Raw genomic sequence first — 27,653 nt, 5'->3', positions numbered from 1 at the left:
GGTACTGAGCCATCCGTTATTGATACGGCATTTTTGTACCGTATAAATACAATTACGATACAGTATGAGCCAGCAATTTATAAGATTCTTCTCACATTCTCTAGCTTGCACAAAAGGTGCCGCTTAAAGTCTGTAAATGACTCATAGAATGGTGTGAGCCATTTAGCATCGTCTAAAGCACAGGTGTCAATTAATCAGGCTCCTGCAGAACATGAGGATGATCATTTGAATCTGGTGTGAGGGAAACTTGGATAATGTAGGAATGTGGCCCCGAAGGACTGGAGTTTGACACCCCTGTTCTAAAGTGTTGCCCTTCTCTATAATGTCAGTTTATAAGCCCCACAGTCAATGTGCCAGTTTTATGGTACTATTATATCAGTATCATGGTATATACCATTTAAATCCATCATTCTCATCACGATGTTGAAAAACAAATGTATATGCTGATTTTCCATTTGGCGTCTATTTTTAATCCCTACTTTGGTTATTGGTAAAGGAATTTACAGTCACATCATTTGCATTTTTTTTGTTATTGTAACTCATGTCTTTGTTTCATAAACTCAACATTTTCATTTCATGGACCTTTTCTTTTTCTTAGGTTTCCCCATGCCCTCTCCCTCCTGTCCATCATCTGTGTTTGATCAAACACATCCCCATTCAGCCAGTCTACATGACAGCCAAAGTTTAAATGACACAGCTGAGCCAGAAGAAGAGGAGGTGGAGCGAGTGGATTATACTTCCCGATTGTACTTACCTGTAAACCATGGTAATTAACCATAATCTTTTATTTGTCAAACATTCACGAGGCTCCTTCTTGCTTCATGGAATGAACTGAAGTAGCTCAGCTGTTTGGAACACTTTGGGGCCGACGTCATGATGACGTCATAGTGTTAACTGGATGCAAAAGAAGTGAAGGCAACAGTAAACTGCTACTTTTACGAAGAAATATGTCGTCTTGTTGTGGTTTCGATTTCCCAAACCATAAAAGCAAAAACGATCTCATATCCCAGCCTCTGCCAGTCTAAAATGTTAAAATTGATAATCACCAGCTAAAGTGTTGTTTCTGTCACGTCTGTTTTCTTTCATAAGTCACCAAGATACGCAAACACAATGCATTTGGAGAAGCTCTTTGTAAGCTGAATTGTTCATAGGTTGTTATATGTTGCATTGAAATATGTAAGGGTTCATTAAACTTACATTTCCCCTGAAGTCCACGTATATGGGACTTCCTCCGCCACCTATCCAAAAATGGAGTGCTTTAAGCGGCCACACTTAGCTCAAGTCCATTGCCCTGTATCTATTTAAGCCTACCATTTACATTTCGACAAGGTGACCTCCAGGGGTTGTCTCGCAGTTATTTATCTGTAATTGACGCACATGTGCTGGGTGACCAGACAGCGTGATATACGCCTCTGCATCTTCTGCTTTGGTTGGATGGATAGCGGGCGGACGCAATGGAGAGGTCTGGGAGCAGTGAACAAAGTCGACATCAGGCAGGGAGTTTCTTCGCAGCGTGGCCAGCTGGGTGAGGCGGCCTCCTGGCAGCCGCCACTGTGGCTCTGAGCTTTTAGGCTGCGACACAGATTCCCCATGTTGGTTGGCTTCACAGGTGGTGGTTGGCTAACACGGTCAGTGGCGGACTCTGAGCTTTTTGGCTGCGAGAGACATAAGAAGAAGAAATCGTTCTGCTAATCTTGTCCGTTTACCCATCACAAGCTAATTCTACCTCGACAAGCCATAAGATGTACCACATAGGTGTCAAACTCAAGGTCCGGGGGGCCAGATACGGCCCGACACATCATTTTATGTGGCCCACAAAGACAAATTTTGCACCAACTTTGTGTCATTACTAAACTTACACATTTTCTTCACTTTTTAAAAATAGAGATATCGCTAGTAATTTTTAATGCATTCATCTTTTTAAACTATTTGATGTTTTTTTTACTAGTCTCTGATTTCAAAACTAGTTCACCAGTTTATCGTGTAGCCTATACTGTAAATAATAAAAGGCATTGACAGTCATAATGACCCTCCAAGGGAAACTATGACTACAATGCGGCCCGCGACAAAAAATAATTTGACACCCCTGATCTAGCGGGAGCAGTGTCTGCTTGCCTGTCTGATCTGCCATAACTTTAGTGTTGCTGAACATCCGAAAACTACGACCAATTGCCACCAAAGTTCATATTTACATACCTCCCATTGTACACTTAAACCTGTAAAAATAGTGTTAAAAACAATCAGCACAATACTTAGATTTTGTGAGGCATTAAGTACAGCCTTGTGTTCGGCCCCTGTCGTTCACTTGGCAGCACTTGTGGCCACATAACTCAAAATTTACCATTTACGATTGGTATTCTGGTGCCGAAGGAAAGGAGACACAGGAGGTGTGTTGCAAAAGACTTTACTGAACATACTCGTAAAACGAGGACTAGAAAGAGCAGACCTGGGTGTCACGGTCGGGTGGAGCATGGAGCAGGACGACCAAGTGCAGCTTGGACCAGGGTTTATTGGTGAACTCAAAAAAGGCAAACTGACACGACGTAACCACAATAACATGAATGACTGACCGGGACGTGAAACCAGACGACATCAGGACATGACGACAGCAAGACCGGACGACAACAGGAACCAAAAAGACATCATGACATGAACACACAACATAAATCCAACACCGAACAACCACAACCAATGATCCGACAGGGAGTGAGGCGCAGACAGGACTTATATACACGACAGGTAACGAGAGGCAGGTGGGAATAATCACACTGATCATGGGCACACAGGAGGGGAGGGGCGAGCACACAGACAGAAACCAAGACAATAGACACATAGTGGAGCAGTTGGGGACGAGACGTGACACTGGGCAAATTACGGCCCGCGGGCCCTTTGAGCGACCCTGTCCGGCCCGCATGAGGCCAATCGTACATTATATTTGATTACTACTTAATTAAAAAAAAAAATATATATATATATTGTGTCATGCGTGCAATACAACTGTTTTGCTTTTATTTTGAAAGGCGTCGCACTTCCGTGTAGCGTACGTGTATGTGAGCTGTGCGTGAAGGTGAACAGTGCGAAGTAATGCTGCCCGAAAAATGTGTGCTGACCCTCAGAAAAGAAAACTTGACAAGAAGCGCCGTGTTTTCAACAAGACATGGACTGCCAAGTATTTCTTTACAGAACTGAAAGGTAAAGCCGTGTGCCTGATTTGTGGTACACAGGTCGCTGTGTTTAAAGAATATAGACTTAGACTTAGACTTAGAGACTTAGACTCAACTTTATTAATCCCTTGGGATTACTCCTTCAGGGAAATTCTGTGTCCAGTAGCAGTAAAATACAAAATACACAAGAAAAACACAAGAGATCAAGATATACAGAAGATGCAGAAATACACACAGTGCAAGAGTTAGCAATGAAATGTAAAAGAGGCAAAAAGATAAACTAGGCAAGAAAATTGAGGGAGGTAAAAACACTACACAGTAGTTGCCATAATATTGCACATTGTATATTGACGTGTGAATGTGTACAGTTATTACAAGCATCTCCATGTCCCTGTTCATGTCCATGTCACCTCCTCCCCCCCAGTGAGGAGTTGAATAGCTTGATGGCTTGGGGGACAAAGGAGTTCTTCAGTCTGCTTGTCCTACAATTGGGGAGGAGCAGTCTCCCACTGATCCGGCTCCTCTGATTAGTGATGACAGTGTGCAGAGGGTGACTGACATTGTCTATAATGTCCAACAGTTTTTTCAGTGTCCTTGCCTCTGCCACCGTCTCCAATGAGTCCAGCTTCTTGCCGATCAGAGAGCCGGCTCGCCTGACCAGTTTGTCCAGTCTGGAGGTGTTCTTCTTGGATGTGCTGCTGCCCCAGCACACCACGGTGTAAAACAGGACACTGGCAACCACAGACTGGTAGAACATCTCCAAGAGTTTGTTGCAGATGTTAAAAGAACGTAGTCTCCTCAGGAAGTACATCCTGCTCTGTGTCTTCCTGTGAAGGTGGTTGGTGTGAGTTGACCAGTCCAGTTTTTTATCCAGCCACACCCCAAGGTACTTGTAGGAGTCCACAGCCTCCACCTCAGCCCCCTCCAACAGTACGGGCCTAGGCTTAGGCCTGTTCCTCCCAAAGTCTATGACCGGCTCCTTGGTCTTGGAGATGTTGAGCTCCAGTTGGTTGGCACGGCACCAGGTGGCGAAATCCCCCACCAGGCTCCTATACTCCTACTCTCTATTGTCCCTGACACACCCGACAATGGCTGTGTCATCCGCGTACTTCTGTATGTGACACAGCTCAGAGTTGTAACAGAAGTCTGAGGTGTACAAGGTGAAGAGTACAGGGGCCAGCACTGTGCCCTGTGGGGCTCCAGTGCTACTGACCACAGTGTCAGAGATGGTGTCTTTTAGTCTGACGTACTGTGGCCTGTCTGTGAGGTAGCTGGAGATCCAGGTCACCATGTATGGGTTCACTCCCATCCTGCCCAGTTTGTCTCTGAGCAGGGGGGGCTGGATGGTGTTGAACGCACTGGAGAAGTCTAGGAACAGAATCCTCGCTGTGGCGCTTCCCTTATCCAGGTGGGAGTGAACTCGGTGCAGTAGGTGGAGGATGGCGTCCTCCACTCCAACATCTGACTGGTATGCAAACTGCAGGCAGTCCTGAGCATGTCGCACTTGAGGTCTGAGGAGACCGAGGAAGAGCCGCTCCAATGTCTTCATCAGGTGTGAAGTGAGTGCCACCGGCCGAAAGTCATTCAGTTCACTGGGCCGGGTCTTTTTAGGAACCGGCGTGATGCAGGATGTCTTCCATAGTGTAGGCACTATCCCCAGCTGCAGGCTGAGGTTGAAGATCCGTTGAAGTGGTTCCCCCAGTTCAGCAGCGCAGGTTTTCAGTAGTCTGGGACACACCTTGTCCGGGCCTGGTGCTTTCCTGGGTCGAAGCTTCCTCAGCTGTCCTCTGACCTGGTCTGCTGTGAAGTAAGGCAGAGCTTGTGTTGGCGTGGGGGGGCTGGAGGAGGAGAGTGGTGGTGCTGTGGTATCTGTGGTGGGGGGGCAGGAGGAGGAGGGTGGGGGTGCTGTGTCGTTTCGGGGGTGGTGTGTTGTGGAGGGAAGGAGAGATGGCTGCAGTAGAGGTGGGGGGGTCGAGGGCCGATCAAACCTATTGAAGAAGTTGTTCAGCTCGTTCGCCCTCTCCATTGTCCCTTCAACGACCCTGGTCTTGATGTTGTGGCCCGTGATAGTCCTCACACCTTCCCAGACGGCCCTCATGTTGTTTTCCTTCAGCTTCTGCTCCACCTTTGTCCTGTAGGTGTCTTTGGCTTCCCTCACCAAGTGTTTCACCTCCTGCTGTGCTGCCTTCATGGCCTCCCTGTCTCTGCTCCTGAAGGCGGCTTTCTTCCTGTTCAGGACGGCTTTGACCTCCCGTGTTACCCAAGGCTTGTTATTCGGGTAGTAGCGGACTGTCTTAACAGGAGAGACCACATCCATGCAGAAGTTCAGGTAGTCCGTCAGGCAGTGTGTCAACCCCTCTATGTCCTCACGGTGCGGATCGATCAGCACATCCCAGTCTGTGGTGTTAAAACAGTCTCTCAGGACACTTTCCATCTCTGGGGTCCACTTCCTGATGGTGCGGGTTGCAACGGGCTGTTTTTTGACCAGGGGGGTGTACTCTGGTTGTAGGTGGATCAGGTTGTGGTCTGACTTCCCCAGTGGGGGGAGCGGTGTGGCCTTGTACGCATCCCTCACATTGACATACATGAGGTCTATTGTCCTGTTGTTTCTTGTGGGGCAGTCAACAGCCTGATGGAAAACGGGCAGAGTAGAGTCCAAGGTTGCATGATTAAAGTCTCCAGAGATTATTACAAAAGCATTGGGGTGCTGAGTCGTTAGCCTGGCTGTGACAGTGTGTATAGTCTCACAGGCAGTGGCTGCGTCCGCGCTCGGAGGGATGTAAACACAGATGGTAATCACGTGACTGAACTCCCTCGGCAGGTAGTATGGCCGCAAGCTAACAGCTAGCAGCTCAAGGTCCCGGCAGCACAACACAGTCTTTACAGAAACATGTCCCGGGTTACACCAGCGATGGTTCACATACACGACCAGACCCCCACCTTTCCGTTTTCCACTAGCTTTGGCGTCTCTGTCGGCTCTCACCATAGTGAATCCCTGCAGGTCCACGTTGGCATCCGGTACGAGGTGGTTTAGCCATGTCTCCGTAAAGATGAGCACGCTGCTTTCCCTGTAGGTCCGCTGGTTGTTCAGTGCCGTCAGCTCATCGATCTTGTTGGACAGGGAGTTCACATTCCCCATGATTACGGAAGGAATCGATGGTTTATATCTCCTCCGGTTCTCCGACCGCCTAGCTTTCATCTTAGCACCGGCTTTGCAGCCCCGGTACTTCCTCCTCAGCTCCACCGGGATGTCGTGTCGTAGTCCAGCTTGCCCCATTAATCTCAGCGATAACAGTTCCTCCTTCAAGTATGTGAGCAAACCGGCTCCGCGTCGCATGATGATAAAAAAGAAGTGTCCACTAACTCCGAAAAGCAGTGAATAAATAAAGAAAGCAAGAGCTTAAACTTAAAAGTCAAGAGCTGACCAGTTAAAGAACAAAGAAAAATAGACAAAAAATAATAAATAAATAATAAGATAAATAATCCGAAAGGTCGAAAAAAGTCAAAAAATAGTCAAAAACAAGAGAGCTACTGGAAAGGCTGCCGTCTCCTACAGCGCCGGAAGTAAATTTGAGTATAATTTGAGTCGCCACCACACGACCAAGCATGAGAAAAAATACATCTGTCTGATAAACAGGGCGCATCAGAGGCTGATGCATTGCTAGCAAAACTGCAAGCCCAACAAGGACTTTTTATCAAACTTCACACCCAGAGATGCAGCGTCTTTGTCATTTGAGGAAAAGTTAAAGAAGTTAAGAATAAATTGTACTGATTAATGATTGTTTTTTTTATTTGACCTATACACCACAATTTCACATAGCTTAATATAAATATAAACAGAATTGTATTCTTCTTCAAGTACCAACTACTTAAAATAATTTAGTGCATTTTACAATGGAAGAAAATTGAGCAGGTTTAAGTTATCGTTTAAGTTATCGTAGGTGCGGCCCTCTGACACAACTCAGGTTTTTCATGTGGCCCCTTGTAAAAATTAATTGCCCACCCCTGCGAAAGAGCAACAACGGAAGTGCGTTACCTTATAAACACCAAGTTCCCAACACACTTTTCAACCCTTAGTTCCATGGGGGAATTCTATATGCAAACACCACAGTATAATATAATAATAAACGTGAATACACTGTGTATTCCTATGCAACTTTACTAGTAACAACATAACATGACTACCGCATTTTCCGGACTTTAAGTCGCTCCGGAGTACAAGTCGCACCAGCCATAAAATGCATAATAAAGAGAAAATATATATATATGTCGCACCGGAGTACAAGTCGCATTTTTGGGGGAACTTTATTTGACAAAATCCAACACCAAGAACAGACATGAACCAGCAACAACAGGCTAAACGATATGGTATGCTAACGTGACATAAACACAAACAAGGAACTGAGAACGTGCCTGACGTAACATATTAACAGTTATTCAAATAACTCTAACATAAATAAGTTTACCAAACCATCCGTGTCACTTCAAATCATTAAATCCATCAAAATATTCGTCCTTTGTGTCATTTATAAACAACACCGCTGCTGACTCCAGAAGTAAATGCGGTGCTGGTGTCACACTCATCGGCAGTTGTGGTTCCAATTATTTCACAGCCCTATATAACTATATATCAAATAACTATAACATAAATAACAAGTTTATCCAACCATCCGTGTCATTCCAAATCATTAAATCCATTGAAATCCTCCATTTCACTTATAAACAACTCCGCTGACTCCGGTAGTCAGTGGATGGTGGAAGTCAGTGGATGTCAGACTCATCGTCAGTTGCAGTTCCAATTATTCCACAGGCCGAGAGCGCCCTCATGCGGTTTAAAGTGAAAATAACATGTGAAGTGATAAACTACTAATAAGTACCGTAATTTCTGGACTATAAGTCTCGTTTTTTTTCATAGTTTGGGTGGGGGGGCGACTTATACTCAGGAGCGACATAAGTATAAGTATATAAGTCGTATATATATATATAAGTCGTATATATATATATATACGTTTTTTTTCACAAATTTTCACTTGCTTATTAACACATCACTTACAAGTATAGATGACCACTTCCCATGTTATTTTTAGTATAGTTGATCACTTCACATTCTTTTATATCTTTATCTTGAACATATTCAAAACATAAAAAAATGGAGAAAACATCAAATAAAGCAATTAACATTTTAAAGCGCCATATCCAAGTCCACTGTCTGCTGTATGTACACTTGCTCCATTTTTGCTCCTCTTATATTTATTATTATTTATTATTATTTGTTTGTTTATCATTTATTCAACACTCTTATTTATTCATTGTTTGTGCCTTCTTGGTTTTTTTTGTGTTGCTTTTATGCATATGTGTACTATGTCACCGAGGGATAGTGGGAACGTAATTTCAATCTCTTTGTGTGTCTTGGTATATGAAAAAAAATTGACAATAAAGCAGACTTTGACTTTGATAAAACAACCAAATAAACAAAACAAAAAACTACATCTGAAAAAAATTACATTTTCAGACGAAACTGGATGAGGGCGCTCTAAATTTCGCCGTTGGCCATGACTCACCAACTGGGCGGGCTTAAGAAAAATGCCACCAAAAAGAAACTCATATTTTGCAGGTTACAAACTTCAAGTTGTTAAATATGCAGCTGAAAACAGTAATCGAGCAGCAGAAATAAAGTTTGGAGAACCGTGATGTGCCAAGGGAATACTATTTCAAGTGACGTCAGTGGCACGGCGCGGCGCGGCGCGGCGCGGCGGTTGTTTACATAAAGGACAAACGTATCCACGGAAGGACTACCGGAATCATTAGCGGCTTTGTTTCTAAGTGACACGGAGGACGCAGAGATTGAAGGAATTAAGGATTTGGAGTGACATAGAAGGTTTGAAAAACTATTATGGCTTTTACGCACGCCCGGTCCTACTCTACTGAGTCGGGGGCCGGCGTTCGGCCGAGTGGCTGTCCGCGAACGGTGCATAGGGCTCGGACATGGCCATTACGCACGCCCGTTCCTATGCCATGGAGCTCTCGTGTCTGGAAGTCCACACCGCCACACGCTTGGAAGTTTGTTTTGTTGAATAAAGAGCCGTTTACCAAACCCACGTCTATCCTTGTACTTTGTTAACGCTACAATATAGTTATAAACTAGATATGTGGAATAAAGACGAGGCTGACGTCAGGGCGCACGCACGGCGATGTTGACAAAGGACGAGGAATTTGATCGATGGATTAAATGGATTTAAAGTGCACATATGGTTTGATAATATTATTGCTTGTATTATAGTTATTTGAAATATAGTTTATCTATCGTTATATGGGCCTGTGGAATATTTTGAAGTGCAAGCGCCCTCAGCCACGCGCACCCATTGTTGACAAAGAACGATCGATGGATTTAATGAGGCGGGGCTCGAAGGCGAGCGTCTGGTGGCCGGGCCTTCGCCCATGGGGCCTGGCCGGGCACAGCCCGAAAAGGAAACGTGGGTCCCCCTTCCCATGGGCTCACCACCTGTGGGAGGGGCCAAAGGGGTCGGGTGCAGTGTGAGCTGGGCGGCGGCCAAAGGCAGGGACCTTTGTGGTCTGATCCCCGGCTGCAGAAGCTGGCTCTTGGAACATGGAATGTTACCTCTCTGGCTGGAAAGGAGCCCGAGCTGGTGTGGGAGGCAGAAAAATTCAGACTAGATATAGTCGGACTAGCCTCCACGCACAGTTTGGGTTCCGGTACAAGCCCTCTCGAGAGGGGCTGGACTCTCTTCCACTCTGGAGTTGCCCACAGTGAGAGGCGTCGAGCAGGTTTGGGTATACTTATTGCCCCCCGGCTGGGTGCCTGCACATTGGGTGAACGAGAGGGTAGCCTCCCTCCGCCTTCGGGTGGGGGGACGGGTCCTGACTGTTGTTTGTGTCTATGCACCAAACGGCAGCTCAGAGTACCCACCCTTCTTGGGGTCCCTGGAGGAAATGCTGGAGAGCGCTCCTTCTGGGGACTCCATCGTTCTACTGGGTGACTTCAATGCTCACGTGGGCAATGACATTGAGACCTAGAAGGGTGTGATTGGGAGGAACAGCCCCCCCGATCTGAACCCGAGCGGTGTTCAACTATTGGACTTCTGTGCTCGACACGGATTTTCAATAATGAACACCATGTTCAAACATAAGGGTGTCCATGTGTGCACTTGGCACCAGGACACCCTAGGCCGAAATTCGATGATCGACTTTGTAGTCGTGTCATCGGAATTGCGGCCGCATGGGACGGGTCCTGACTGTTGTTTGTGTCTATGCACCAAACGGCAGCTCAGAGTACCCACCCTTCTTCGGGTCCCTGGAGGAAGTGCTGGAGAGCGCTCCTTCTGGGGACTCCATCGTTCTACTGGGTGACTTCAATGCTCACGTGGGCAATGACAGTGAGACCTGGAAGGGCGTGATTGGGAGGAACGCCCCAGATCTGAACCAGAGCAGTGTTCTATTATTGGACTTCTGTGCTCGACACGGATTTTCAATAATGAACACCATGTTCAAACATAAGGGTGTCCATGTGTGCACTTGGCACCAGGAAACCCTAGGCCGCAGTTCGATAATCGACTTTGTAGTTGTGTCATCGGATTTGCGGCCGCATGTTTTGGACACTCGGGTGAAGAGAGGGGCGGAGCTGTCAACTGATCACCACCTGGTGGTGGGTTGGCTCCGATGGTGGGGGAAGATGCCGGTCCAACTTGGCAGACCCAAACGCTCTGTGAGGGTCTGCTGGGAAGGTCTGGCAGAATCTCCTGTCAGGAAGAGCTTCAACTCCCACCTCCGGCAGAGCTTTTCCCACGTCCCGGGGGAGGCGGGGGACATTGAGTCCGAGTGGACCATGTTCCGCGCCTCCATTGTTGAGGTGGCCGACCGAGGCTGTGGCCGTAAGGTCGTTGGTGCCTGTCGTGGCGGCAATCCCCGAACCCGCTGGTGGACACCGGCGGTAAGGGATGCTGTCAAGCTGAAGAAGGAGTCCTATCGGGCCGTTTTGGCCTGCGGGACTCCGGAAGCAGCTGACAGGTACCGGATGGCCAAGCGGAACGCGGCTTCGGCGGTTGCTGAGGCAAAAACCCGGGCGTGGGAGGAGTTTGGTGAGGCCATGGAGAATGACTTCCAGACGGCTTCGAGGAAATTCTGGTCCACCATCCGGCGTCTCAGGAGGGGTAAGCAGTGCAACGTCAACACTGTTTACAGTGGGGGTGGCGTGGTGCTGACCTCGACTCGGGACGTCGTGAGTCGGTGGGGAGAATACTTCGAAGACCTCCTCAATTCCACCTACACGCCTTCCATTGAGGAAGCAGGGCCTGGAGACTCTGAGGCGGATTCTCCAATCTCTGAGGTCGAAGTCACTGAGGTAGTTAAAAAAACTCCTCGGTGGCAAGGCCCCGGGGTGGATGAGATCCGCCCGGAGTTCTTAAAGGCTCTGGATGTTGTGGGGCTGACATGGCTGACACGCCTCTACAACGTTGCGTGGACATCGGGGACAGTGCCTCTGGATTGGCAGACTGGGGTGGTGGTTCCCCTCTTTAAGAAGGGGGACCGGAGGGTGTGTTCCAATTACAGGGGAATCACACTCCTCAGCCTCCCCGGTAAGGTCTATTCAGGGGTTCTGGAGAGGAGGGTCCGTCGGGAGGTCCAACCTCGGATTCAGGAGGAGCAGTGTGGCTTTTGTCCTGGCCGTGGAACAGTGGACCAGCTCCACACCCTCGGCAGGATCCTCGAGGGTGCATGGGAGTTTGCCCAACCAGTCCACATGTGTTTTGTGGACTTGGAGAAGGCGTTCGACCGTGTCCCTCGGGAGGTTCTGTGGAGGGTGCTTCGGGAGTACAGGGTGCCGAGCCAACTAATAAGGGCGGTTCGGTCCCTGTATCACCGAAGCCAGAGTCTGGTCCGCATTTCCGGCAGTAAGTCAGATTCATTCCCAGTGAGGGTTGGACTCCGCCAAGGCTGCCCTTTGTCACCGATTCTGTTCATATTTTTTATGGACAGAATTTCTAGGCGCAGCCGAGGCGTTGAGGGGGTCCAGTTTGGGGACCTCAGCATCGCGTCTCTGCTTTTTGCAGATGACGTGGTCCTGTTGGCTTCTTCAGGCCGTGATCTCCAGCTCTCGCAGGAACGGTTCGCAACCGAGTGTGAAGCGGTTGGGATGAGGGTCAGCACCTCCAAATCCGAGTCCATGGTCCTCGATTGGAAAAGGGTGGAATGCCCTCTCCGGATCGGGGATGAGATCCTGCCCCAAGTGGAGGAGTTTAAGTATCTTGGAGTCTTGTTCACGAGTGAGGGGAGGATGGAGCGCGAGATCGACAGGCAGTAATGCGGACCCTGTACCGGTCCGTTGTGGTGAAGAGAGAGCTGAGCCAAAAGCCCAAAAACCTCAATTTACCGGTCGATTTACGCTCCTACCCTCACCTATGGTCATGAGCTATGGGTCGTGACCGAAAGAACGAGATCCCGGATACAAGCGGCCGAAATGAGTTTTCTCCGCAGGATGTCCGGGCTCTCCCTTAGAGATAGGGTGAGAAACTCGGTCATCCGGGAGAGACTCGGAGTAGAGTCGCTACTCCTCCACGTAGAGAGGAGCCAGATGAGGTGGCTCGGGCATCTCATCATGATGCCTCCTGGACGCATCTCTGGGGAGGTGTTCCGGGCATGTCCCACCGGTAAGAGACCCCGGGGACGACCCAGGACGCGCTGGAGAGACTATGTCTCTCAGCTGGCCTGGGAACGCCTTGGGATCCCCCGGGATGAGCTAGATGAAGTGGCTGGGGAGAGGGAAGCCTGGGAGTCCCTCCTAAAGCTGCTGCCCCCGCGACCCGACCCCGGATAAGCGGAAGAAGATGGATGGATGGATGGATGGATGGATGGATGGATGGATTTAATGAATTGGAGTGACACCGATGATATTATAAACGTGTTATTCATGTAATCGTTTTCTTTAATAACTATATGTTACGTCAGGCCCATTCTAAGCTCTTCGTTTGTGTTTGTCACGTTAGCATACCTATCGTTTAGCCTGTTGCTATTGTATCGAACGATCGACGGATTTAATGAATTGGAGTGACACCGATGGTTTTATAAACATGTTATTTATGTCATAGTTGTCCTAAATCACTCTATATTACGTCAGGCCCGTTCTCAGCTTTGTTTGTGTTTGTCACGTTAGCATACCTATCGTTTAGCCTGTTGCTATCGTATCGAACGATCGATGGATTTAAGGAATTGGAGTGATACCGATGGGTTTATAAACATGTTATTTATGTATTTATGTCATAGTTGTCCTAAATCACTCTATGTTACGTCAGGCCCGTTCTCAGCTCCTCGTTTGTGTTTGTCACGTTAGCATACATATGGTTTAGCCTGTTGCTATCGTATCGAACGATCGATAGATTTAATGAATTGGAGTAACACTGATGGTTTTATAAACATGTTATTCATGTAATAGTTGTCCTTAATCACTCTATATGTTACGTCAGGCCCATTCTCAGCTCTTTGTTTGTGTTTGTCACGTTAGCATACCTATCGTTTAGCCTGTTGTTGCTATCATTTAGCCTGTTGTTGCTCGTTCATGACTGTTTTTGGTGTGGGATTTTGTCGAATAAATTGCCCCCCAAAATGCGTTTTTTTTTTTTTTCACTTTGGCGCATTTTATGGCTGGTGCGACTTATACTCCGGATCGACTTATAGTCCGGAAAATACGGTAAGTAATGTGTTAATGAATATAGTGTTAATAATTTCACATACAGTAAGTCACTCCTGATTATAAGTTGCACCCCTGGCCAAACTATGAAAAAAACTGCGACATATTGTCCGGAAAATGCGGTAATGTTATGTTATGTTCATGTCACCGAGATTTAGGAGAGAATCCGGCCATTTTTCGAATTTAAAGATAATTCAGACTCAATTACATGAAACAGAAATAACACAAGGTATTTATTCTTTCTTGTGCGGCCCGGCACCAAATGATCCATGGACTTTTACCAGTGCATGGCCCGGGGGTGGGGGACCACTAGCTTACATCACCAAATTTTAGTATTACGCAAAGGAATAAAGACAAAGAAGAACACAGACATCAGACATACACAAAAAAAAAAAATTGGTTCGGTAAAGCAGGGCAGACTGACCTGACTTTAAAATGTCCCTCATTGTAAATACACAATTTCGTCCTAGATAGACTTTGATGAATCTAAATTTTTCAGCATTTAGTTTTCAATGCAGTTGCCTACTCACTAGGTTTTCATTAGTAATCTTAAAAATCATACACTTGAAATTAATATTAACAAATTCATGACACTGTACATGTGTATGACAGACAATAGACATTGGATATTTTGAATCTAGCTCTAGATATTGAAGTTGCCATAGTCAAGATTTGTTCTGGTTGCCATCAAGTTATGTTGGTTGGCCAATGACCCCAGATCCGTCATTGCATATTTAGATGTGAAACAGACCTTGATGGTTTAAAGAGAAGAATGAAGACAACCGCAAGTGGAGCCAGAGTGGAGCAATAATGGGGCCCGCGTGAAAGGAAAAAATAAAGCGGGAGCGGATTTGGGCTGAAGTACAGTGAGAAAATAAAAGTGCTGCTGACAGCTGCATGGAATGATGGAAAGAGACAGAACGACGTCTGCGCATGTTTACATTGCCATCTAAACATAATTAGGAACAGCTCTGAAATACTAGGTCTAAATTGTGGAACATATGATCATCTTCATGTGTGTGTGTTTTACGTCTTTGCAGTTGTGTGTGGTCATTTTTTCAGCTTTACTTCACCCGCCACTGCACAGCCAAACATCTAAAATATCGCTCTCACTACTTTCAGTTTTTACGTTGTATACTTCATTTCTCACTAATGTTCCCTTTGCCTTCCTCTATTTCTTATTGTCTTACATTGCATATGTTTTTTTTATTGAACTGAAACCTTTAATATTATTCTGTCAAATAGAGAAATTGCTTTTTGAAATTGTTTAGAAAGGACGGTAAATAAGGAACTATGACGGACAACAAAGAAGAAAAATAGAAGATTGTCTCTGTCAGGATCGGATGGAAATGGAGCAGGACGACCAAGTGCAGCTTGGACCAGGGTTTATTGAAGAACACAAACTAACAGACTCGGCAACTGACATGACTTAACAAAACCTAACAACGTGACTGACCAAAAAGACGTGAAACAAAAAGACAGGGTGACATTACCAATGACAGGAACAGGAACCAAAAGACATCATGACATGAACACACAACAATGATCCGACAGGGAGTGAGGGGCAGACAGGACTTATATACATGACAGGTAACGAGAGGCAGGTGGGAATAATCACACTGATCATGGGCACACAGGAGGGGAGGGGCGAGCACACAGACACACGAACAAAACTATGACACGATCGGGGACGAGTCGTGAAAGTCTATGCTGTATATGCTTGATGTTGTATGAAGGACGTAAGGCATTGTATCAAAGTAGTTCATGCAGCTCATACTGGCTCATCTACAAAAAAGGAAATTAACAGCCACATAATTGCCGCAACAATTATGCCCATCATTATACCAAACTCATATCGTCACTATCATCTGCCTTTTCCGTTCACTGTGGCACAGGTATGCTGTAACAGAAAATAACCTTCCTCAAACTATTCTCACTAAGTAGAAAATGTGCACCTGTTGTTAAATGTCATGTTTCAATGAATCATTAGATAATGCCTTTAGATTACCAGTAGTTAAAGAGTCAAGATCCTCTTTGGTTGTTCTTCATCAAGAAGCCATAAGTTGACCAAATTCACAAAGTGGGGCAAATAATTAACTGCTTGAATTTATCCACTGATACAGTATGCACTGAACACAGGTTAGTTGGTAAATGTAAACAGTGAAGTCAGTGAATCATATTAATTAACATAGTAAAATGATGGTACGGTGGTGGGCTGGTTAGCGCATCTGCTTCACAGTGCATGGATTGTGGGTTTGATTCTGGCCTCCGTTTTTCTTGTGTGGCGTTCACGTTTGTAGGTTTTCTCTGGGTCGTGTGGTTTCCTCCCACATTCCAAAAACATGCATGATGCATGCATTGAGCACTCTAAATTGTCCTTAGGTGTGATTAATACAGATATCGCTCAAGATACTATGATGATACTACCATAGGTTTATCGAAAATGCATCTTTTTTTTTTTTATAATATAAAATGAAAAATAGCAATCCAAAAAGATGTGCAGTGTTTTCTGTTTATCTGCGTGTGTGTGTTAACTGCAGCAATGCGTGTGTCGTTTCACAGTAATTTGTCCATACATATGTGGCTTTTTGCAATATATAGCTTTACTGCTAAGGCCCTTACAGGGCACAAAGCTTCTGAACCCGACTTGGACCAGACCATCACAAAAAATATCAGGTGCTCACTCACTCCCATACATGTAATGATGCAATGACGTGAACTGTACTTGCCCTGCCTGTATTGCATTTTGAGGCTTCCCATACTATATGTTGCATAGTATCATTTTTTTAATCCACAAAAAGATACTTTGAGTGGATATGAGGATATGATATATTGAAATATGAGACGCGCTTCCATTTAATTATTTCCATCTTTTAGGATTGTGTCTCTCAGCGTGCTACCCATGTGCTTTTAAGGACTTGATCTGCAGTTCATAATACTTTTACTGGACTTAGATGTTTTGCGGCAGTGGTATCCATACAATCACAATGAACTTAGAATAGTACTGAGTCTTTTATGAAAGGAATTATACTAAAATTGTATTGTGTATTTCTTCCAATATCTTATCAACTAAAACATTGCCTTGGTGTCCCTTTGACACATCTCAGCTTCATTTGCTTCCTTTTAAACATGATAATTGGAATTATGACCCACTAAATATTATCTCGGATGAACCCACTGGGGTGGGAGTAGACAAAGAGAGGGTGGGTAGGGGGAGGGTGGGTTGGGGGGGGGGGGGGTACTCAGAAGAGAAACGAAAGCAAAATGAAATGTCATGTCTGTCATGAGATTCATACTCATGTAAAGTTCAAGTCCTCGTGCCCAGAAATCTTAACAGAAGTGTGGACATTTTCTTTCATGAATTATTTGTAAATTATATGGTTCAAATGTCAACTGCAGGCTTTCTTTGTTTGTGTGGGTTGTCTCTGGATGCTGTACCTCAAGACGTAAACTAACTTAGCTCCAGTAATATTCATTGTTTCCATAGAGCGGCGAGAAATGTGCCTGTCAAGTCGAGTCAAGTCAAGTCTAGTCAAGCCGAGTTTATTTATATAGCCCTAAATCACAGGCAAGTCTCAAAGGGCTTCACATGTGCAAAATTGACAATTTTTCTCAATATCCCCTGATCTTAATTCTCAGGAGGGCAAGGAAAAACTCAAAAACCCCTACTGGGGAAAAATGAGAAACCTTGAGAAGAGACTACAGATGGGAGGATCCCCCTTCCAGGATGACCAGTCTGCAATGGATGCGGAGAGGGCACATCATGTAAAACAATCCAAAGAAAAAGTAGATGTCTATATTCAAAGGGAAGAACTGCTGGAAGGTGCATTCAATTGTCATGGCAGTGTCTGCGAGCGTGGTAATCCGCCTCAGATCCCTCATCCCGATTGGTTGACGAGAGCCAGACAGATATATATATATTTGCCAGTGTATAAGTCGACTCGGTGTATAAGTCGACTCCCTAAAATTTGACGGAAATTTACGATTTTATGATATATCCTTTGTATAAGTCGAGCTCAATTGTTGCATTATATTAAACTTCAAAATTCAATCAGAAATATGCAAAATTTATTGACGAAATGTGTTCAAATTCGCGGGTTTTTAGCAAGCGATATATACGCCATTTTAAATATTATTTACTTTATGACCCTGTGATATTACGTGCCGAGAGAGACTAACAACAATGAACACTCTTAGAAACTGGTTTATTTTTAGTTAAGAAACAACAAATTATAATTATAAAGTGATTGCCGGTACATAGAGTTCAAAATTAGTCTTCATCGTCGCTATTTCCGAAAAGCTCGTTCCATTCGTTTTCGTTTAGTTTGTCGTCATAAAGGGCATCTTCTTGGTCTTCTCTATCCTCAGTTTCCTCCTCCTCTTCCCAGATAAGGTCGTCTTCTGTCCCATCGAATGCAGCATTTCTTGAAGGAGCGTTCCACAGTAGACAGCGACACACTGTGTCCACAACTGTTTAATCCATCCTGTTATTGTTTCTAACGATCGTGCTTTCATGACTCCCCCTTTAGTAAACTGCTTCTCGCCTTCTACCATCCAATTACTCCAATTTCCTCTCAATCTGTCTTTGAACGGCTTGTTCAAAAAAACATCTAGTGGCTGCACAACACTTGTCCACCAGGAATAACGGCGACATCAGTGTTGTTGCATTTAAGTTCTCTTTTGACGGAGTCCACTGTATGGGCTTTGAAAGAATCCCATACGAGAAGACTTTTCTTCTTTAACATTCCTCCAGGTCGACAGTTCCATACTTTTTCTATCCAGATCTTGATTCCCTCCTCATCCATCCATCCTTTTGGATGATTGTGAATTACTACACCAGAAGGGGACTGTCCTTTCGGTCGAGTTTTTCTCTTAAAAACGACCATCGGCTTCAGCTTGGTACCGTCAGCTAAGCAGGAAAGAACCACAGTGAATCTAGACTTTTCGTGGCCTGTTGTTCTAACGAGAACAGTTTTTTCACCTTTAGCAGATACAGTTTTCGATGTAGGCATATCAAATCATACCGGTGTTTCGTCCATATTTCCAATTTGCGATAAGTCATATTGTTCTTTTTTTCTCATCTTGATTACAAAGGATTGAAAGAGAGTTATCTTTTCCTCCAAATCTTCAGGCAGTTTCTGAGAAAGTTTAGTTCTTTGTCGTAGCACAAGGTCATTTCTCTTTAAAAATCGTGAACACCAACTTATAGTTCCTTTGAAATCGGCAATCTTGTTTTGTTTAGCAGAAGCCAAAGCTCGCAGACGAATCATATTTCTTGTGACGATGAACCCACACTTTCGTTGCTCCTCGACCCGGCATACAAGTTCTTGTTCAAGTGCTGGCCACTGGCAGCTTTTTCCTCTATTAGCACATTTGTTTCTTGGCATCGCTGCTAGCTGTGTTGCATTGCGTTTCCAGTCTCGTACCAGTTTCTCATTTACGCCAAACTTTCTTGAGGCAGCACAGTTGTTAGTTTCTTCGGCAAAGTTTACAACTTGCAGTTTGAACTTCGCAGAGTATTTCATTCGTTTAGACATGGTGATCGAATGTTTACGTTTCGGTAGTTATTGACGTTGCGTGACGCGCGGACGTTGTCGGAGTTTAGGCGATGACGCGCACATTCGCTCAATACCCAGTACTTCCCCCTAGCAGTCATCGTCGCTGCCTGGCTTTCGATGTTAGTTTCTTCGGCAAAGTTTACAACTTGCAGTTTGAACTTCGCAGAGTATTTCATTCGTTTAGACACGGCGATTGAATGTTTACGTACCGGTAGTTATTGTCGTTGCTTGACGCGCGATGACTCGCACATTCGCTCAATACCCAGTACTTCCCCCTAGCAGTCATCGTCGCTGCCTGGCTTTCGATGTCCGTTATTGAGGTGAGAATATTTGAAATTGTTGCTGAGGATGCGTGTTAATGCGACGAACGCTTTATAATGATACAGTTTCTCGTTGTTTGATGAGCCTGACGGACGCACACCCACGCACAATGAGATGCATGAGAAACGGCCTTGGTTACCATCACATTTGAAGCGATGAATACGAAGTTAAATTTTATGACTCGGTGTATAAGTCGAGGTCGATTTTTTTCGGTCGATTTTGGATCGAAAAAGGTCGACTAATACACTGGCAAATACGGTATATATATATATACATACATACATACATACATACATACATACATACATACATACATACATACATAGACACACACACACGCACACGCACACACACACACACACACACACACGCACACACTGCTCAAAAAAATTAAAGGAACAGTTTTTTATCAGGGTATGGCATGAATTCAATTACACTTTTCTGATAAGGTTTTGGTCAGGTACGTGCAAGAGGGGGTCATTAATCAGTTTCAGCTGCCTTGGTGTTGATGGAATTAACAACAGATGCACTAGAGGGGCAACAATGAGATTGTCCCCAAAACAGGACTGGTTTTGCAGGTGAAGGCCATTTCAAGTTCCTCCTTCTTGATCTTTTTTTTACTGTTTTTCCACAAGTGTTGGCTTTAGCAAGAGTTATTATCACGACTGGGAGCATGAGGCGATTTCTTAACCCTCCTGATGTTGCGCAGATTGCCCAACTCCTCCAGGATGGCACATCCATGCGTGCTGTTGCAAGAAGATTTGATGTGTCTCCCAGGACAATCTCCAGAGCATGGAAGAGATTCCAGGAGACAGGCAGTTACTCTAGGAGAGCTGGACAGGGCCATAGACGGTCCTCATTCCATCAGCAGGACTGATATCTGCTGCTTTGTGCAAGGAGGAACAGGTTGAGCACTGCCTGACCCCTACAGAATGACCTCCAGCAGGCTACTGGTGTGAATGTCTCTGCCCAAACAGTCAGAAACAGACTTCACGAGGGTGGCCTCAGCGCACGACGTCCTGTAGTGTGTGTGCCCTGTGCTCACTGCTCAGCAATGTGGAGCTCGATTGGCATTTGCCATAGAACACCAGAATTGGCAAGTCCGCCACTGGCGCCCTGTGCTTTTCACAGATGAGAGCAGATTTACCTTGAGCACCTGTGATAGACGTGAAAGGGTCTGGAGAAGCCAAAGAAAGCGCTATGCTGCCTGCAACATCATTCAGCATGACCAGTTCGGTGGTGGGTCAGTGATGGTCTGGGGAGGCATTTCCATGGAGGGACGAACAGACCTCTACAGGCTAGAGAACAGCAGTCCGACTGCCATTGGGTATCGGGATGAAATCCTTGTACCCATGGTGCAGTAGGTCCTGGGTTCCTCCTGATCCACGACAATGCCCGGCCTCATGTGGCAAGAGTATGCAGACAGTATCTGGAGGATAAAGGAATTGACACAATTGAATGGCCCTCACGATCAACTGATCTAAACCCAATAGAACACCTCTGGGACATAATGTTTCGGTCCATCATAGGCCGCCAGGTTGCTTCTCAGACTTTACAGGAGCTCACTGATGCCCTTAGACAGATTTCAAACTTGAAACTTGACTTAGACAGATCTGGAAGAAACCCTCTGTCGTCCCATTAGGAGCATGCCGCATCGTTGTCAAGCATACATACAAGCATGTGGGGGCCACACAAGATATTGAAAATAATTTTGAGTTGCAAAAATTGAATTTAGGCAAAATGGACGAGCCTGCCACATCATTTTTTCACTTTGATTTTTGGGGTGTCTATATACTGAGCCCTCTGTAGGCTGAAAACCTTTATTTCCATCAAAAGATGTGGCATCCTTTTGTTCCTGAGACATTAAACTGTCCATATCAGTATAGATATCCCCCCCCAAAAATTTTCACCATTGAAATCTGATGTATTTTCAGTGTTCTTTTAATTTTTTTGAGCGGTATGTATATATATATATATATATATATATATATATATATATATATATATATATATATATATATATTGTGACGGCTGACTAGCTCAATCAGTAAGTGACATGACTTACAAACGGAAGACCCGGGTTCGATTCCCGGCAGGGGCACAATATGAGCAATGAGCGATTACCTTACCAGCAGTCAGTGTGGGTCCTTAGGCAAGACCCTTAATGATACCGCCTACCTCAGAGATAATGAGAGTACAAGAAACGAAACACATGCCGGCTCAGACGTCGCCCGGACAAACAAGGTCTGCGTCAGGTGCTGGGGAACCAGAGCACCCTGATGAAAAATGGGCTACTGGAACAAGACACAAATGGGCGAGATGCGAGAATAAGGATCTGTTGGAATGCTACTACTTCAGCAACCCGGGCGAGAGGGGTTACATGCGGAGAATGCGGGAACAGTGGCAACTTCAATACCCACAGTCAACACTATCGGCCAAGCAACTAGTAGCTCAATGTTCCAATATCCATAAACGGCACCTGCTATCACACCTCGAGATTGATGAGATACAACACAAATGCCATAGCGAAGGCCAACCAGAGCACCAGGTCAGAGACGAGTTAAATCCATGTAAAAGCCCAGAGGTTGGGTACGAAACCCCAATAAGCACAATCAAGCTGAACGAGGCAGCAACTGACCTGAAGAACAAGATCACGGTGAGAATGAATGCTCGGGAACCTAGATACACACTGCAGAGGCTAACTGAAGTACCCTCAGAAAGTCTCCTAGAAGATGTGAATGCAGCATTGACAACAATTCCTACGGCTACCATCACTGAAACCAATGAGCTGATATACACCTCAGCAGCAGTGATCCTAGAAATGCTTGGCTACAAGAAGAATGACCATATGCGACCACAACAGTGCCCACCATGGAAGAGAAGGCTGGAGGCCAAAATCAAGATAGCACGGAGAGAAGTGAGCCAAATGACAGAGGCCCAGAAAGGTGCAATGAAAAAGCAAGTTCCCAAGAAATACAGCCATATGCCCATATCTGAAGCACTCGAAACTGCCAAACAAAGACTCCAAGCCTTGGCCAGCCGCCTAAAGAGGTACACAAGAGAGAATGAAGCCAGACGAATAAACAGGTTGTTCACAACACAACCAGCGAAAGTGTACGCTCAGTGGCAGGGGAATAATAGCAGAGCAGACCCACCAAGGCTGGAAACTGAACAGTACTGGAAGGATATATGGGAGCGGGAGGCATCACATAAGAAGGATGCACAGTGGCTGGTGGCTCTGAGAAAGGACCACAGCAAGCTCCCCGAACAGAACCCAGTAACCATCACAGTGGCAGACATCCAGAGAAGAGTCTCAGGAATGAAAAACTGGACAGCACCAGGCCCTGACATGATCCACAGCTACTGGCTCAAGAAACTTACAACTCTCCATGAGCGCCTGGCAGCACAAATGAACCAGCTGCTAAGGGATGGGACTCACCCTGAATGGCTAACCCAAGGGCGTACGATCCTGATCCAGAAGGATCCATCAAAGGGTACAGTCCCATCCAACTACCGGCCAATCACCTGCCTCTCCACAACATGGAAGCTGATGTCGGGCATACTATCAGATAAGATCAGCAGGCACATGGATCAATACATGAGCACTGCTCAGAAAGGGATTGGTAAAAATACCAGAGGAGCAAAACATCAACTCCTGGTGGATAGAACAGTCACCCAAGACTGCAGAACTAGACGTACCAACCTGAGCACTGCCTGGATTGATTACAAGAAAGCATATGACTCAATGCCACATACTTGGATCACTGAATGCTTGAGGCTGTACAACATCAATGGGACTCTGAGAACCTTCATCGCCAACTCGATGAAACAGTGGAAAACCACACTTGAAGCCAATGGCAAGCCACTTGCACACGTGACCATCAAATGTGGTATATACCAAGGAGACGCTCTGTCCCCAATGCTGTTCTGTATAGGACTGAACCCCCTCAGCCAAATAATCAACAAGACGGGCTATGGATACCAACTCAGGAATGGGGCCACCATCAGCCACCTCCTCTACGTGGATGACATAAAGCTGTACGCTAAGAACGAGCGGGACATTGACTCCCTGATCCACACTACCAGGATCTACAGCTCTGACATCGGAATGTCAATCGGACTTGAGAAATGTGGCCGCATGGTGACTAAAAGAGGAAAGGTAATCCACACAGAGGGGGTCTCACTCCCAGAAGGAACAATAGCAGACATTGAGGACAGCTACAAATACCTTGGAATTCCACAGGCAAATGGCAACCTTGACGAGGAAACAAGGAAAGCAGCCACAGCCAAATACCTCCATCGAGTAAGGCAAGTCCTAAGAAGTCAGCTCAATGGCAAGAACAAGTCCCTAGCCATTAACAGCTACGCCCTACCAGTAATCAGGTACCCTGCAGGAATCATACGGTGGCCAAAGGAAGATATACAGACCACAGATATCAAGACACGGAAGCTCCTAACCATGCATGGAGGGTTCCATCCCAAGTCCAGCACCCTGAGACTGTACACTAGCCGTAAAGAAGGAGGCCGAGGACTAGCGAGCGTGAGAGCCACGATCCAAGATGAAACATCCAAGATCCATAAGTACATCAGGGATAAGGCCCCAACGGATGACGTGCTCAGTGAATGTCTCAGACAATGGGCATCAAAGGAAGATGAGGTGCTGGAGGGACCATCATGGGAGGACAAGCCCCTACATGGGATGTACCACCGAAACATAGCTGAAGTAGCTGATATCCAGAAATCCTACCAATGGCTAGAAAGAGCTGGTCTGAAGGACAGCACAGAGGCACTGATCCTGGCTGCACAAGAACAGGCCTTGAGCACCAGAGCAATAGAGGCCCAAATCTACCACACCAGACAAGACCCCAGGTGCAGATTGTGCAAAGAAGGTCCTGAGACAATCCAGCACATAACTGCAGGGTGTAAGATGCTGGCAGGTAAAGCATACATGGAGCGCCATAACCAAGTAGCTGGAATAGTGTACAGGAACATCTGTGCAGAGTATGGACTGGAAGTCCCAAGATCCAAGTGGGAAACACCTCCAAAGGTGGTAGAGAATGACCAAGCCAAGATCCTCTGGGACTTCCAGATCCAGACAGACAGAATGGTAATGGCGAACCAACCGGACATTGTGGTGGTGGACAAAGAGCAGAGGAAAGCCGTTGTGGTTGACATAGCCATCCCAAATGATGGTAACATTAGGAAAAAGGAACATGAGAAACTTGAGAAATATCAAGGGCTCAGAGAAGAGCTGGAGAAGACCTGGAGAGTTAAGACTTCAGTGGTACCTGTGGTCATTGGAGCACTAGGGGCAGTAACCCCCAAACTGGAGGAGTGGCTGAAACAGATCCCAGGAAAAACATCTGACATCTCAGTCCAGAAAAGTGCAGTACTAGGAACAGCAAAGATACTGCGTAGAACCCTCAAGCTCCCAGGCCTCTGGTAGAGGACCCGAGCTTGAAGGGAAAAAGAGACCACCCACGGGGGGTGAGGAAAAGTTTTTATATATATATATATATATATATATATATATATATATACACACACACACACACACACACACACACACACACACACATATATATATACGTATATGTATATGTATATGTGTGTATACATATACAGTAATCCCTCACTACATTGCGGTTCGTTTATCGTGGTTTCACTACATCGCGGATTTTTGGAAAACTTGCCAGGCAAGGAGTGCCCACATAATTGCAGTGCGTACATTTGTACCGTTTTATATAAAAAAAAAAAGTTATAATAATAAGAGTTCTAAAAACATATTTACAGTGCTGTACCTTGTTATAGAAAATTTGTTATAATAATAAAATAGTTCTAAAACATATTTACAGTATGTACACTTGTACCTTGTTATGGAAAAATTATAATAATAAAAGTTGTTCAAAAAACATATTTACAGTATGTGTTAAGAATTCCCATGTTATTTATGTTACTCAGCCGTGCTTTGATTTGCGGTAGGGATATTTATTTTGAAGGCCGTTTTCAGGCGATACCACTTCCTGTTTTACGTTCGTGTGAATATGTCGGTTACAGTGGTACAGGAGTCATTGACGATGTAAGTAGGTGTCCTAACAAGATAAATGAACAATCACATGTGTCTAACCTTTATGACAATGTAGTATCGCTCCAAACGTTCGTTTAAATTCCTTTAGAGGTCCGTTTTCGCGTGTTAGCAAGATCGCGAACTAGCAAATTTCCGCTAACTCGTTAGGCTGCCCTGTACTTCTTGTTAACATGTGACACGCACTCACGTGTAATATTTATATTTTCAATATTTATACAAACATTTTCTGTATGTTATTTATACTATTAATGTATTATTTACATGTTTGAAACAATTATTTAATGTTCTAATAATAAAATATGCACTTAAATGGTTTCATATATATTTATTGACACACAAAACGTGTACAGATAAAAAACAAATGTACAGATGAGAGGGTGACCGTACTTCGCGGATTTCACTTATCGCGGGTGGTATTTGGAACCAATTATCCGCGATAAACGAGGGATTACTCTATCTAGCTATCTATCTATCTATCTATCTATCTATCTATCTATCTATCTATCTATCTATCTATCTATCTATCTATACTTGTATAATTTGTTTATATTTTGTATACTTATATGTATACTTTGTATACTTTCGTGACACCCTCATTGCTCCACTCTGTACTGCAGCATTGCATTTAACACTGCTTGTGTAACTCGCCCAAGCTGTCAGAAACTAATCTGGAAAAAACTTATACACGTTTTCAGTGTTTCCGGTGGCGCATTTACTTTATTTTACTTTATTTTACAGACACAAATGGCGTGTCATTGCTAGACCAATCGGGGCGTCTTCGGGTGGCCCAACGAATTAAACGTCGAGAAGAGGGTAGGAAAGCATAGAAGTCGAGAGAGGCAAAATGAAGGCTGCGAAGGTCACATTTTCATAGCCTTAATTCACGGCCCATCTCCATAGGAACAAGGCCAGATTCGAGGGCTGGTTGTCAAAGGCTGTGTGAATTTGGACACCAGCGGTGCTTTCTTATCGCGCCGGAAATGACGCTACGTCGTTGCCATATTGTGTGTTAAAGGACGCTGACCATTAATTTGTACGGAGATAAGAGTCCAAATTCGCCACGGGTTATGTGGTCCCCAGAGGCGGAGCGTTCGAACCGGCCTTGGAGGACGCAGTCTGCAAATTTGGTCACAGCATGTTCCACTGCACCATTTACATGGGGGCTGCCCGCGGACGTGCCTGACTTTAAATTGGCACTACTAAACACAAATATTGCCGATGCTGATGATTTCAAAAATAGCATTTGTGGTTGCTGGCTGAGTATTAGTAGAACGTCTTGAACCAGATGATGAAAAATTGCATGTACTGCTCTCATACAAATCAAAGTTACTAATTTCAAAGTAAAAGTCCACAGTTTGACTTCATACTCCATAAAAACTATGAGGGCCGGTCAGAAAACTCTTTCCCATTTCTGACATATGAAAATGTGTAAATAAAAGCAAATAGAAATGTTTGCTACTTTTCAACCACGAACCACTTTGTTCCTTGTTATGAGGTTTAAATTATGCCCAAAAACTCCATAGCTCTACCTTTTGAAGCCTCAGCGACGCCAAGGCCATCAGTTCAGTGTAGCATGAACAACAGAAAAAAGACAAGGTTTTTTTTTTTTAAATGGTAGGATGACGCCAAAGTTTATTGACATTGTCTATACTAAAAGTAAAAAGGAGTTCAAACCAAGGTAGAGAGAGACAGCAAATAACACTTAGTGCTTTTTAATACAAGACCAGGCAGACAATTCTCCTCAACACCAGAACTAATCAATGAGCAATTGAATGAAGGAGAGGATGGAGCATTTCAGAGTGAGAGTGGTGGGGGGGCAT

General features: G+C 45.1%; 1 protein-coding gene across 13 annotated transcripts in view; it reads left to right on the top strand.

Annotated features, from left to right (window-relative positions):
- LOC125969391 (teneurin-3) overlaps nucleotides 1-27,653 on the top strand; it is a 519,170-nt gene that overhangs the window by 210,745 nt on the left and 280,772 nt on the right. For 10 of the 13 annotated variants that reach the window (XR_007481537.2, XM_049721351.2, XM_068650689.1 and 7 more), the window contains one exon: nucleotides 599-766. The exons of the other annotated variants lie outside the window; for them this stretch is intronic. Coding sequence is in view for 9 of the 10 variants with exons in the window: in XM_049721351.2 (XP_049577308.1) it covers nucleotides 599-766 (168 nt within the window). In the remaining variant the exon portion in view is untranslated. The remainder of the gene's footprint in view (nucleotides 1-598; nucleotides 767-27,653) is intronic. 13 annotated transcript variants of the gene reach the window in all.

The sequence above is a fragment of the Syngnathus scovelli genome, chromosome 5 (assembly GCF_024217435.2).
Source record: "Syngnathus scovelli strain Florida chromosome 5, RoL_Ssco_1.2, whole genome shotgun sequence".
Lineage (NCBI taxonomy): Eukaryota > Metazoa > Chordata > Actinopteri > Syngnathiformes > Syngnathidae > Syngnathus > Syngnathus scovelli.
Note: the sequence above shows the minus strand (reverse complement) of the source record. Positions and strands in the feature narration are given on the sequence as shown.